This window comes from Kogia breviceps, chromosome 1 (assembly GCF_026419965.1).
Source record: "Kogia breviceps isolate mKogBre1 chromosome 1, mKogBre1 haplotype 1, whole genome shotgun sequence".
NCBI lineage: Eukaryota > Metazoa > Chordata > Mammalia > Artiodactyla > Physeteridae > Kogia > Kogia breviceps.
The window spans coordinates 64,033,800-64,048,973 of record NC_081310.1 but is presented as its reverse complement, the minus strand read 5'-3'; the positions used below and the strand labels follow the sequence as shown (position 1 = coordinate 64,048,973).

Here is a 15,174-nt window from a genome sequence, read left to right as displayed (position 1 = left end):
AGTTGATACTATATGGTACAAGAAATAAAATTAAAGAAAACTGCTTAACAATTTATCTGAGATATACTGACTTTAGCTGTTTCTAGCCAAATTCAAGATCATTTTCTCAGTCTTCACTGTTATAGAGTAAGAGTAAAAAAAATACGGCTGGATGTTAAAGGAAGGGTCTAATGGGAAGAGTCACTTTGACAGAAGGTGAACATAATTCAGAATCTGTTCCTTAGTTTTGTAGGTTTAAAAAACTTGATTTGATTAGTTTATTCCATAATATTCAAGCTCTGGGAGAAGTAATTCAGTCTAATAAAATTCATAAGAGAAAGATTTATCAATCCTAATACAAAGTATTTAAGTCATAGTAGAAGGAAGTTTGGAATTCTATAGTTGTAAAGTTATGTCCACAATTAGGATGGATAATTTTGTGAAATATCCCACGTAATAAACTTTAAAAATGATTCTTACTCTATGATAAAGGACACATTTTCTTTTTCTATTTAATTTAACATAAATATCCAACTGCATTGAAGTGAACTGTTAGACATAGTCATTGTTACTTGATAAAGTACTTCTTCCTTTAAAATAAATACTGACAAATTCTCACTACCCCCCCATTGTTGATGGTAAAATTATTATTTAAAATAAGTTTACTTTATTTTTATTTATTTTTGGCTGCGTTGGGTCTTTGTTGCTGCATGAAGGCTTTCTCTAGTTGCGGCGAGCGGGGGCTACCCTTCGTTGTGGTGTGCAGGCTTCTCATTGTGGTGGCTTCTCTTGTTGCAGAGCACGGGCTCTAGGTGTTCATGCTTCAGTAGTTGCAGCACGCGGGTTCTAGGGTGGGTGGGCTTCAGTAGTTGTGGCACGTGGGCTCAGTAGTTGTGGCTCACGGGCTCTAGAGCGCAGGCTCAGTAGTTGTGGCGCACGGGCTCAGCTGCTCCGCGGCATGTGGGATCTTCCCAGACCAGGACTTGAACCCGTGTCCCCTGAATTGGCAGGCGGATTCCTAACCACCGTGCCACCAGGGAAGCCCTAAAATTATTAAATAATTTGCTTCATACCTGATATTTCCATTTCCAACATTATATATTTTTTAAGACACATTTTATGGTAGTTTTTTTTTTTTTTGAATATTGTAAAAAAGGTGTTGCTGTGGACCTCCATTTCCAGTAACGTTGGGCTAGGCATTCAGACAAACCCTTCTTGCGGTATCAGTGGAAAGCCAAAAATACAGTGAAGAATATGAAGGATTGCCAGGCCTGTATCAGGATGAGGATAGATGTCGGGTGTGATGCAACCAACATTTGGGACCACTTTTACTCTGGAAACATTCCTCTATTCCAGAATGGGTGGCTGAGATGCTGAGGGATGCTTCTGATAGCTCCACAGAAGCAAGGGATCAGAGATTGGAGTCCAGGATCCACTAATGTTTGGGACCTAGTGAACCACACTCACTGCAGGTTGGGACCTCAAAGAGCTGTACCCCAGGAGTGAGCATGAACTCTCCTAGCACTGGGATGGGGACTAGGTCTGTTGGACTTACTAAGTTACAGTTATGTCTATATACTCTACTTTGTGAGCTAGTTAAGAGGCTATCAGGAATAATTTTGTATGTATTTTGTGTTTAACCTCAGCATTGATTTTGAACTTGACTCCTGAGTAAGCTTCAATTCCACATTAACAGCTTTCAGCCTACTGCAATTATTCCAAGAGGGACATCACTAGGGTTTTAGACCTGGCCAAGTCACTGTGACACCTACTCTAATTATTAACAAGATTAATTAATGAAGCCCTTCAATTGAATACAGAGAAATGCTATCATAGTAAGATCAGAAAACTCTTCTTGTTATACAGAAGGAATTTTAGAAAGATAGAGAACCGCGCCTGCGCGTCGCCGCCAAGGGCCCAGGTGGAGGCCATGGAGCCAGCCGCGCCGCCAAGCTCGGTGTCGGCGGACGGCCGGAACCGGAAGGCGGTGCTGTGCCAGCGCTGCGGCTCCCGCGTGCTGCAGCCGGGCACGGCGCTCTTCTCCCGCCGGCAGCTCTGCCTATCCCCCATGAGGAAGAAGCCGGCGCTGGCCGAGGGCGGCCGTTCTGAGGGCGACCTTCTGCAGGAGCACTGGCTGGTGGAGGACATGTTCACTTTCGAGAACGTGGGCTTCACCAAGGACGTGGGCAACATCAAGTTCCTGGTCTGCGCAGACTGTGAGATCGGCCCCATCGGCTGGCACTGCCTGGACGACAAGAACAGTTTCTATGTGGCCTTGGAACGGGTTTCCCATGAGTGACTGAGGGGGGGGACTCAGCTCCACCCCCACTATAAAAGCTACTCCCCACAAGGACGGCCGAGTCGCCTTCTCTGCGCTACCGGCAGGCACGCGTGTCGGCCCGGCCCGCCCCGCCCACCACGTGTCCGCGGGCTTCCTCACGGCCCCAGCGCCGGCCTTCTGCTTAGTTCACATGCATTACCGCCTTTCTCAGCTCCCTTCACCCCGGGCTTAGGACACGGGGTGCTTCCACACGCCTGCCCCCCTCCCGGCCTCCTGCGCTCCTGTGCCCTGGGGCTCCCTGTTCCTAACCCTCAGAGAGCAGTCATGCAGCCTTTTAGCACTGAGGACACGTGACAGAGGGCGCTCGTGACGGTGCTGACGGTTGAAACCCGCCTTTTTCTCATTCAGGAAAGTGCACGGACGTCTGCTGTGTGGCTAACTTTATTTACAGTAATTTATTCTTTCTAAAAGTAAAGCATTTCCAAACTTCAGTATTTAAGCCACTAATCAGAAATACATTCCTTTGGACATGCCTCTAAGACCACGTTGAGGGGCCTCTCCTCTAGGCTGACAGTGACTTTGTTGTCAAGGTGGGTGTGGCCACTCCTCCCTTCAAATCGCGATGTAGTTTTCCTTTGTATTAGCTCCGCACTGCTTTCAGCCTGTGAGCTGAAAGTCAGATTTCCAGCCCCATCTGTCAGCTACCCCAAGGAAAGCTCAGCCCTGGCTGTGTTCCCAAGATCTCCTGGAGTCAGCGGAGAGCGTGGGACGTAGGGGGCGGGCCTTTGCCACATCATGCATGAGTTCATTGGTTTGTCTCACGTGGACTCATAAAACTCTCTCTTTGATCCTAGGACAGACTTCTTAACTGGATGGTGTCATCATTACTGTATGCACTGGGCGTGGTCCTCACAGATTTCTGATTCACTTGGAATCTCTAGACTGACCCAGAGTACAGACTTTCCATCCAGATGCCTCTCTCTGTAGCTGTGGGGTTGCTCTGACAGTTTGATGTTCAGTACGATTCTCAGTTCTGTCATTTCTCTTCTGAAACGACTCACCATCTCAGAAGGAATCTGTGAAACCAGGTTCCGGGTATCCTCCCATCTTCCGTGCCTCTGTGGCTCAGGAGACCTAGAATGGAAATGAGGACTAAGTGGAGACCTTACAGACATTCCTTTGGACCTGTTTTCCAGTTGCTTCCTCCCTCCTCCCCAGAACTTGGTCTAAGGGCCCCCCCAACTAAAGGGCGGGCCTTGGGCACAGTTTTGCCACCAACCTCCTCCCCTAGAAAGGTGGCTTCCGTCCCCAGCCGTAGCCTCACAAGCTCTGGTAGAAAATGAGAGAAATGTTTTCTAGACGGATGGTCAGATGTCCATGATTATGGCATTTGCAGAAAAACTGTGAGAATATCCACTCAGGTCAGAAGGAACAAAACCACATAGATGCCTCTGGGGACATGTGGCCCCTTGTATCATGAGCCAAAACCTGGGCAAAGCGTTTTTTAAATTAGACTTTTACTTTCCTTTTTTAATCACAGAAATAGTACACGTTCATTGCAGATAAATACGAAAGTAGGTATATGGGGATATGTGTATATGTAGAGCTGATTCACCTTGTTGTAGGGCAGAAACGAACACACCATTGTAAAGCAATTATCCTCCAACAAAGATGTTAAAAATATATATATAAGTCATAAATGTTTTAGTAAGTGTAGGAAAATATGTTCATGATACCCTGGCACTTGATTTCATCTGATAAATACCCTCAAAATTTATAAACATAATAGAAACAAAGACAATCCAACTCAGAACAAATTTTTAAAACATAAAAGGTATTTGAGATGCTTTTCTATTATATACTACTCCCAATTATTACTTTGTTGCCTCCACCTTATTACTAATTAAGAGTGTAAGCCATTCCTTTCCAAACACTAACTGGATTGGATGGTAAGAGCAGAAAAAGAGAGGAAAAAAAAAAAAAGAAAGAAAACCACATGGTTTTTTTTTGCTAGGGAAGAAGTTCTTTTTGTAATTATTCATTTCATAACTAGCATTTTAAACAAAATTTTCAAGATGTCAGGGGCCTAATGACTTGTAGCTCTATTTTTCACTATGCAGGAGGTTACATCACAATACTTGCCCTTAATATCAAAGCATCCCTTTCTATTTGTGTTAGGTTTTTAAGGTAAATTTTACTTTGTAATATTCACCCCTTACTGGTCTGAGTTCTTTCCTTCAGAGCCTCAGAGAATAAATGTACTTCATCGTTCACACACTTTCCCAGATTTGAAGTTAGCCGTCACATCAATCTGAGACCCCTTTTCTCTTTCACAGGTAATTGTCTACAGTTCCTTCAGATATCCCATTACATCTGTCAAATCTTAGATTTTCATCATGTTTTACAAGTAAAACCCTCATCCAAACCAATGCAATGTGACTAAATTAGGATACATTAATACTATTGCTTCCTTTTTTCTAGATCTTTTAACTATTAAAATGCAACTATTTCTGCAACCAAAGTCAGATCACCCTGTTGGGATCAGAATAATAGTTAAGTACTATTGCTATTTCTTCATCAATTCAACTATAAAGCCAGGTTTTATTCATGCTGGACTCACATAATGTGTTGTGTTAGAACTTAAGGGCTGGACTTCACATTTATGAGTATTCAATCTTAGGATTTTTCAGCCTGTTGAGATTTTTGAATTGTCATCTATTGTTATCTGTAACTTTAATAACTGTCTTTAAATAGTGGATGAAGATGGACTGCATGAGGCCAAGGATATAGTACTGACATAAGCCATCAGAGGTCTCTGGAAGTTGACACTGATTCGTTTATATAGCTGTGGTCATACTTGTGGTTCTCCAATTTTTATTATCATCAAAATCATTTGGAGGGCTTGATAAACAGATTGTTGGTCTCATTTATTTCTGACTTCTGAGAATTTACATTTCTAAAACGTTCCCAGGCAATGTGATGCACACACTTTGAGAAGCATTGCCTTATGGGTAGTTAATTGTTCAACAAACTACCACCACATATCCCAGGAGACTCCTTACAAACCTTTTAATATGATGTTTGGCTTGACTTATTCTAATGTTGGATTTATGTTGACCCCCAAAGATACATTCTGTCCTGATGCGCAAATTGATCAGATTGCATTATGGTTCCACTTCCATAATTTTTATGCTTTCATTGAGAAGGAAAGGGTAAGTAGTTCACTTTAGTTAGAGAGCCGAAACTCTGGCCAATTCTAACTCCAGTGCTGTTTCAAATAAATGTTTAAATGTTGATATTATCAAAGATTAAATAAATTCTCCCAGAGAGATGTTGCAGTTTCCAAACAGATAGATCTAAGTTCACACAGACCTCAGTCTATTATAAATGAAAGGGAACATTTAGCCTTTCCACTTTTTGACACTTTGTCAGCAACAGACATTGAATTACAACTTTCAGGAGCTGATTGCATATCAGAAAGTTTGGAGTCAAAGACGGGAAACTTAGGGCTTCCCTGGTGGCGCAGCGGTTGAGAGTCCGCCTGCCGATGCAGAGGACGCGGGTTCGTGCCCCGGTCCGGGAAGATCCCACATGCCGCGGAGCGGCTGGGCCCGTGAGCCGTGGCTGCTGAGCCTGTGCTCCGCGACAGGAGAGGCCACAGCGGTGAGAGGCCCACGTACCACAAAAAAAAAAAAAAAAAAAAAAAAAAAGACGGGAAACTTCAAATGCCCTCTGGTGTTAAAAAGGAAAAAAACATTTTACTTTCTCTTACCCAAGTGGTTAAGACTCCACCCATAGAGTGAGATTTGGCAGATATTGGTACATTAGTCAAAGCAGTGATGATAAATATGTAACTTGACTGTAGCAGCTGTTCACTGGCCCTCTGCCCTCCCCAAAATATGCTCAGACAACAATATTTTCACTTCATTTATTCCTTCAAGTCAATTCATACAATATTTATGTATTTAAAATTACACACTTCATAAAATCAATGCATCTTAATGACAATGGCAAAATCACATTAGAGTTGTACAAAATGAAAGTAGACATCTCCCAAGTAGCAGCAGTGCGTTAACTTTGAAAAAATGCTGGCAAATAGACAAAATATTTTTAAAACAAGAAAGCACTGTCCATCTTCATTAAGAAAAAATATTTTCTTATGCCAAGTGAAACAGAACTTTGTTCTGTTTGTCCTTCCCTATACTTTTCAAGTCATATTTTAAAGCTCTACATTTGACAGTTTTATGGGTTTCTTCTTGCTTCAGGAATTTCAACCTCTAATGCATTAATACAGGAAATATAGGACTATTGTCATTCTCTATTCCTTTTGACAAACTATATGTACTTATTCTGTATTTTAAAGTTAATACTTTTTTAAAGGAAAAAAGTTACTCTTTGCTAAGGAAGTTATATTTCCTGTAAACAGCTTGTGTGATGAATGGCACCAAGGTGAACTGGATAACTGACAAGAATTAGGTGCTCTGGTCCTTTTAAGTAACTTACAGGCTACAACTAACTACATATCCTATACCAGTATAGAGTCACGCTCATGTAATCTTAGTAGGAATTGTAAACCTTTCTTAGGTTAACCTGTTTGCCTACAACATAACTAAATCATATCTTCACTATCCCTAAACTCTTAGACATAGATTTGTATTTTTAAAAACAAGCATAGAAAAGCATTATAGCAAAATCCTTGTAGTCATGGTTTTATACTGTACTGACAAGCCTTTCCATTACGGCCTTGCTACATTCTATGCCAAGAAATGGGGGAGGAGGGTTAAGGTGACACAAAGGCATTGCTTGAAAAATTTTCTGAAAAGCATAATTCAAGAGTAGGAATGCATTCATTTGAGGATCTCTTCTGTTTATGTGGCACTTTATCTTCTTGCCCCTTTCTCCCTTTACTCTGAAATAGCACGGCAGGGTTACCAATCTCCTCTAAATTCTATCAACCAAGACCTAAAGCAGCACCCCACAATTCAATATCAATGTAATACTTTCTTCAAAGTCAAATACTCAAAGCACTGTAAACAAAATGCCAGCTAATTTCTGGAGAAGGAAAAAAAGAACCAAACCCTTTTCCACAATTAGGGAAGTTTTATAATCTTTTTAAGTTGGATGAAATGTGCTGAAATACGATAACTCTCAGTAAGAAAACATCTTTAGTTAATAAACTAGCTTATTCAAATCAAGTGTTTCACTTTAGACTTAATGATGTTCCTTACACATGATGCTTTTCAGGCCTTTGACTCAAAAATCAGCTCAAAATCGTAAGTTTGCTTAGAAACAAATGAAGCGTTTAAGAATCTAATCTTTTCAAAGTTGTAGTAGTCATCTTTGTGCTACAAGGACAAATTTGAATACTGCATTGTACAATGAATAAAGAACAATCACATTATAGAAATAAGTAACACTTTGAATGCTAGGGCACAGAGCATGCTCCTAATAGTTGCTGAAATGGAGTTTCTACTGTTACCAAAACACCAGAATGTTGTACCATTGGATACACTATTCACTGATGGTAACTATTGATTAAGAAGAACTGATAGTTGGCAGTTCCAGAATTATATTTTAATGTCTTTGACAAGGTCCCTGGAGAGCGCTAACATGTAAACTTTTATTTCATATTTTTAAAGTGCTGCAAATAACAACAAATGTGTGTTCTCAATACATGAAAGGACATAAAAATCTTAATATATGAAAGTTTAGGAAGGCCACCTGACACATAAAGAAAAAAAAAATCACTCTGCTGCTAATCTTCTATACTCCCTTTTCAATTTTTTCAAAAAAGACATAGAAAACCATGTTCAGTTAGGGCAACTTGCAACATTCATGTTTTAATGCCTACACAAGATAGAAAGAATAAGCTAGACATGCAAGTTAGGTGCATTTACGGGCATGTATAGATAAATAATATGTTAATTCATTCCCTGATTATGATTTTGCTGGGACTTGAACTTCATGGAATAATCAAGTGGTATAACTATATTAGTTTTTGCCAATAGGGTCAAGCTGACCAGCCCCCAAACCTTTCAAGGATATCACTTGACTGTGCCCATTATCCATTCACGGGAAACAATTAAGAAATCAACCATGAACCACTAACAGAAGATGTACCATACTGATGTCTTCACATGGCTATCACATCACAAAATTCCCAGAGATATTAATTTTAACTTCTGAAATCACTCTATCTATCTAGAAGTACATTCATTGCCCTACATCTAATCTTTAAATCCAAAGAAGAGTAAGAAAAAGAATAAGGGAAAGGAGGAGTGGGGGATGGGAAAGCACAATCTTCATTCATTCTGCTACCAATGTAAACTATCCTCATTTTAATTAAAAAAAAAATCTTGTATGGAAGTCAAAAACTGAATGAATAGGAAGAGGGGTTTCACTCTGCTCAAGAGCATATTTAAGAAAAAGTTTCTTTTAATCTTGTTGCAAGATTTCAAAATTCTCAAGATTAGAATTTACAGACATTAATACACTAATTTCAAGAGTATAAGAAGTGCAATTAAAAAAAAATCTAAGTTCTGTGAGGCTTACAAGCTTGAGTTCAGAGTTGGCACAAGTTCAGGTTTTTAAATCCTCAATAATTAAATGATCTGCAAATAGTGCTTCATCTTGAATTTCCCATGATCAGAACATTACTTAAAAGTCCTAGTGCTGAATTTCAGCAGCTGATTAATTTAAAAAGTCATTATTGAGAGCGATCTATCAGTGTCCAACTGAAGAATGCAAAACCTAATTAACAGGTAAAACAGAATAAACTAAGAGCCCCTGAATAAATATTTGACTTGTTATAAAAGCATAAGCTTAAATTTGCAAACAAAACCACTTAAAATAACAGGTTTAATTTTATAAAATATCAGGTTCTATTTCTTTCCATTTGTTAAATTGGAAATTTGTTAAATTAAAATCAAATGTATTGACTGAAAAATTATATATATATATATATATATATATATATATAAATTTGCTGTACACCTGAAACTAACACATTATAAATCAACTATACTTAAATAAAAAATTTTTAAAAATCAAATGTATTGATAGATAAAGGATACTCAATTTTAAAGCAACAGAAATTTATGCTGGGAAACATCAATATATGCCTGATATTATAAATTACTCAATAAATATCTCTTGCATGAACAGACTTCTCTAAAATTCCACTAATCAAGTATCAAGTTTGGCCCCTGAAATACTTAAGAAAGGAAGGCAAGGTTTATGAATAATAATGCATAAAGCTCAATTTGATGGGTGCTACCCAGTGGCATACTCTTAACCTACAGCTTTAAATTTAATATTTTCTGGGGGAAATAAGATACAAAATCCTTTTAGACCTGATGACAGACAGGTACAAAGAGATTTTCAATCATATTCATTTGTACACATTATGATAGCCAAACATTGTTTCACAAACTCACAAGTGCTATTTTAAGGCTTAGTTAAATAGAAAATTAAACACTTTTGAGTTATAGTGGCCACAATAACTTATAATGCCTAAAAGACCTATTCACACAAAAGGTACTCAAGAAATGTCATCTAATGATTTCAAGCATATTTTGTGAATTGTTCCTTAAAGGTACATTTCTCCTAAATTGTTTACATATTCCTTAATTTTATATGGCTATCTCTACCAAATGAAAGTGCTAAAAGTAAATCTCAATTTTGAAACATTTGCCAAGAAGATATGCTAAAATATATATGTGCTTTAAAGTATACCATTGGGGTTTTTTTGGGGGGTTTTTTTGGCCACACCATGCGGCTTGTGGGACCTTAGTTCCCCAACCAAGGACTGAACTCATGCCCTTGGCAATGAAAGCACAGAGTCCTAACCACTGGACCGGCAGGGAATTCCCATACCATTGGTTTTCTAAGTGAGATACTTAATCAAAAATGAGACCAAGATAATAAAACTTTACAACATTAGGCCTCTTCACATTATGTAAGGTAATGCATAACAAATTATAATTTAGCATCCCTGATCGTCAGAAGAATTAAGAAAAGAGGTAGAAAACTTTTATCTGGAAGATTTCATAGTGAAGCTGTTTTAGAGGGTGTGCCTTGTGGATTAGCCCACCAAGCAAATGGCTACACATCTAATATGAGTAAGAGGCAGAATTCTGAGAAGGCTGAATAAGGCAAAGATTTAAAAACTGTCATATTTTGTAAGTGAAACAAATTCATTCAATATTATTATCCTGATTACTTTAAAACTCTGCAAAAGTCAAGGTAAAAGATGGTGGATAAAAGTGCTAATTTTCAGACACATGAAATCATTTAAAAGAGCATTGGTGGTGGGATAAGGCTAGCATGAAAACAAATTCTGTTTAGGTAGCCAAAGATCTCACAAAAACCAAACCAAAGCACGTTATAATTTTAGATGAAAAGTTTTTTTAGGAGTTGGAGGAAGTGCTCTTAACAAAAAGCTGAGGAAATCAAATCCCTCCAGGCAAATCTTAGGTAGAAAGACAAAAACAGAGCATTCAAATTTCAAGGAACTTCAATTAAAAAAAATATCCTGCTTAATTTTAAAGTTTTATCCAATGCGACAAAGATGAATAAATGAGTTGCATTAAAACATGAGGCCAACGGTCTTTTAAATCTTCAGTAATCTGCTCAGGCACCTCCTCCCTTATACATTCTACTTTTATAACACTAGAAATGCTTAACTGGGCACTATCAGTTCTTGTTGTTAGGTAACATTCTCAAGGAGTAGACTCAACCCTGTAAAAATTGCTTGTTATGTACTTATAACTGGTGAAGTACACATTTATAAAGTCTACCAAGTTGCAGTATAAATCAGTTTTGACAATTCCGAGTATCTTCATTTGAGGAATCAATTCATAATTTAGAAACTATTAACTCAGTTTTTAAAAGGACTCAATTACTGGAGATGCTGTGGTTTATGTCCGGTGGCCTCACCTGAGGCCTTTCGCATTACCCAAAACATGAAGTTGTTTTCTTCTACAAGTTAACGTTGCTGGGTACTAGTTTATAATACTAAAACTCAATCTTCAGGTTAGTGTCAGTAGGTAGCAAGGACCACCTATTCTGTCACCCCAGCAGAGAGAGGGCATGTATCACCACTGTAGACACACATCTGTAAACTTGCACACTAATTTTACTCTTAACAAGGAATTCAGTGTCTTAGTGGCTTTAGGTTAAAAGGATGGTTCAAGCATTGTATCCTTTTGTTCTTTAGGGTTACGAATAGCTTATTGGAAAACCCAGAACCTTCTGGATCTGTGAGGTAGTAGGCGTCAATCCTCATTATGCATGGATCACACTTCTCCGAAGTTGGTATGGCCTGTCTCCTTGGCATGGTCCCTTGCTTCTGCATGTCCAGTTAATCCCTTCTGACATACCATGCATCTCAGGGTGAAGCGGTTTACATCAGTAAACTGTCTCTTGCTTCTAGCTTCATCTGCTAATTCCAGTGCTTGCACAAGAACAATATCATCATTAGAGGAGAAAATGGTCAGAGGAGGTGTGTCTGGGTTGGGGAAGACACGCTGAAGCGGATCATAGTGGATGCCATCATAAATAAGCAGGACCCTTTTGGTATATCCTGCATCTTCCCCAAAACGATCAATTCGTACTGTCTGTGTATCCACCACACATATTTCACATTGATAAAACTTAGACAAAATGGATATCTCAATAGCTCCACCCCAAGTATCATCCCTTTTGATCCAGTCACAGTACTCTTGATTTGTTTTTCCCAGTATTGCCTTGCTATAGAAGTCTGGATCACTTGCTACAATTTGTGCTATGAGGTGTCTCATCTCAGGGGCACAAGCTGGATTCAAGACTCCTCCTTCAACAACATAGTACACACTGGTAAAGAGGCAAGAGTTGTCTGCTGGGACCACCGCTCTGGTAAGCACAGGCAAAGTTTCCCTGATGTAACTAGGAGCACCATGTTTTGTAAATGCAGGTGACATTTTGGGCCTGGTTTGGTCTTCTTCAACAATCAGCATGTCGCCTGTCAAAAATAAAACAAATCCAGAACTGCAGATAAAGTATAGATGAAATTGGGTGTTCACTAACCAAGCCTGTAAATTACAAACAGAAGGAGTTAAAGTATAAGCTGGGGTTACTAGGGAGAATACAGCTTTGCAAACATGTGACTAGTAACACTTTCTGTTCACTGTATCTTCATAAAGACACAAATGGAACAAAGAGCAAAACACTTTAGGTTACACCTCATTTAGTAAAGGGGCCTGAATTATACACCTTTATACTTGCTTAAAAAGATGCATTTCAAGAACAAAATTTTCTTAAGCTTGCTCTCTGCAGTTTAAGAACACTTCCAAAAGGTGTTTGTCACAGACTCGGCCACTAGGGGGTTCTCTCCTTATGAAACTTACATACCTACCCTGTTCAGTGTTTACAGGATCCTTGATACAACAACGGAAAGCTTTTAATTACCATTATTGCTGTTCAAGTTTTTTTTTTTTTTGCGGTACGCGGGCCTCTCACTGTTGGTTGGGGCCTCTCACTGTTGTGGACTCTCCCGTTGCGGAGCACAGGCTCCGGACGCGGAGGCTCAGCGGCCATGGCTCACGGGCCTAGCCGCTCGGCGGCATGTGGGATCTTCCCAGATCGGGGTACGAACCCGAGTCCCGGCAGGCGGACTCTCAACCACTGCGCCACCAGGAAAGCCCCTGTTCAAGTTTTAATATTGCACAGAAATAACTTTTGTTGTCTAGAACTTGAAAGGGCCTTTACTGGGTGTGTCAGAGCAAACTCTAAAATGAATACAACTGTCAAAGTAAGTATATATGAAGGTGATTGCAAAAATGAACCAGGAAAGCAAAAAAGCATCCTACATCCTTCAGACCGGCTGTCTTCTTTCAGTGATACAGGGGAAAAGAGCCATCAGGACAGAGAAAATAGGTCCCATTTTAAAAATACTTTTGCGGACGCAGAGGAAAACAAAATGAATGAGACGTTATCAAGAGAGACCAGAAAGCAGATTGAGGAAAGGTGACTCCAAGGCTTTGGGCTTCTCACAGAGGCTAGGCCCTCCCTGCTAGACACTTGCCCTGCCCTCCGTCAGAGTTCTCTGTTCTTTAATCTTTCCTATCCTGTTCCTCCAAGCCCCCAGCTGACCCACACCACCTCACCCTGTTTGTTCTCCCTTATGCCCCTCTCCGACCTCTCAGGACTAGCCTTGGCCTAGCCTCGATTCCCTTACCTGACTGAATGGGCAAATCCCCCAGAATGGTATCCCCGTTGCTGAGGTCCAGGCACTCGGGCGGGTATCCGACGAGGATTCGCTGACAGCCGGGGGCGATCCCGGTGATGGCGGCAATTTGGCCCTGGAGTTCCCGCATCTGGGTCCGGCTGGACAACCCCTGCAAAACATGGGTGCCATCCTTGGCCTTGCAGCCGAGCCGCCACATCGTGTCGGTCCGGCCGCCCACAGGCCAGTCACTCGTGGGGCCAGCTTCGGTCCCGGCAGCAGGTTGGCAGACGCCGACTGGGTAAGAAGCCGGCGGGTGGACTCCAAAATAGCCACCCTTTGCCGGTCCAAACATCGCGAGATGTCACTGGTTGTTACAGTTCTCGCGATACTCGGCGGCTTCTGTTTTAGCACACTCTTAAAGTGATAACTGATTCTCACCATCTCCCCCTTCAGGAGGCAAAGGATGAAGATTTATCCGTATTCCTCTGTACGACTGGTCTTGCTACCTGTAGAGCCAGTGAGGTACCCTCCGCGTCGGAAGCATATATACTTAAGGGAAGAGAGCGGCGGAAGGAGTTCTTGAATCGAATACAGTGGAATGTAACCTTGCAATTAGGTCGGAAATTATTAAACTGGGGCTTCCAAACTACACCGGGAGAAACAGAATCATAGTTCGGAATGCAAACGAATGCCAAGAATGGTCTGTGACTCAAATGACCAGTCAAAGAGAAACAAATACTCGTGGCTAGACTCATGGCTGCAGCAAACATTGACTCATTGAGGTTAAGGGGGCCGGAAGACTGGCTTTTCCACCTCCATGAGACTGTAACTTGAAAACGTCCATTGCCACATCAGAAAGCGCAATCAATATGAGGTCAGCATCTGGGCTGAGGGCAATTGCTACATTCAGGAGGTGATGGCAGTAATAAGGAGGAGGAATGAAGAAGACCAACATGTGTCATCCAGATTCCAGGACGACTCCATTCCTGCCTTCAAAATGGCAAATTACTCACGTAATCGAGAGAGAGGGTGGGGTGTAAAGGACACATGACCACTGAATTTCATAGCAACGTGATAATGCTAGATTCTGTGACCCTTTTCAACCCTGTATCCCTAGAACAAAGGACTGTGCCTCGCAAATATGTGCTCAGTAAATACTTGCTGAATGGATAAAACGGAGTTGTATAGGCACAGAAAGGGCAACTGTGACATACTGGACTTGTAAAAAGCTTCAAAGAGGAGGTAAGATTTGAGCTGTTTTGAAGGATGAATTTAATCCCCAGGTGAAAGAGGAATAAAAACATCTCTGAATTTACCTCTCTTCCAAGAAATATGTAGTTTTTCTTTTTTTTTTCCTGGATCCAGAGCAGCAAAGCCTACCCTGCGTAGAGGGGGTACACCACAATCAAGCATCAAATGGGCCTGGGGGAAACTGTGAAAAGTTCACTTGAAATATGCAAATTCACCTCCACTGTAAAAATCTGCCTCTGAATAAGTTATATGGAAACTATGCATCTTTTCAAAACTTTCATGACCCAGTTTTCTCCTGGAGCAATTTTCCTCTTTTGTTCTTCAAGATGGCCATAACAGACGTTACAGCGTGGGCGGTAAGCGGGAGAATAAATAAGGTGGTAAGTCCACTGGAGCATGTGCATGGGTCCAGGGAAGCCCCTGGTTCAGCGATGAGAGTAGTTGATTTTCTTAGTTT

General features: G+C 40.6%; 1 protein-coding gene and 1 pseudogene across 1 annotated transcript; one reads left to right on the top strand and one right to left on the bottom strand.

Annotated features, from left to right (window-relative positions):
- The first annotated feature begins 1,909 nt into the window (after nt 1-1,909).
- Nucleotides 1,910-2,297, top strand: LOC131750893 (guanine nucleotide exchange factor MSS4 pseudogene; annotated as a pseudogene).
- Nucleotides 2,298-8,680: 6,383 nt separating this feature from the next.
- On the bottom strand, nt 8,681-13,818 carry YOD1 (YOD1 deubiquitinase). Its single transcript, XM_059053875.2, has 2 exons — nt 13,476-13,818; nt 8,681-12,260 (listed from the first exon to the last, which is right to left on the bottom strand). The coding sequence occupies exons 1-2, from the start codon at nt 13,816-13,818 to the stop codon at nt 11,557-11,559; spliced, it is 1,047 nt and encodes a 348-aa protein (XP_058909858.1). The 3' UTR covers nt 8,681-11,556.
- Between the last annotated feature and the right edge of the window lie 1,356 nt (nt 13,819-15,174).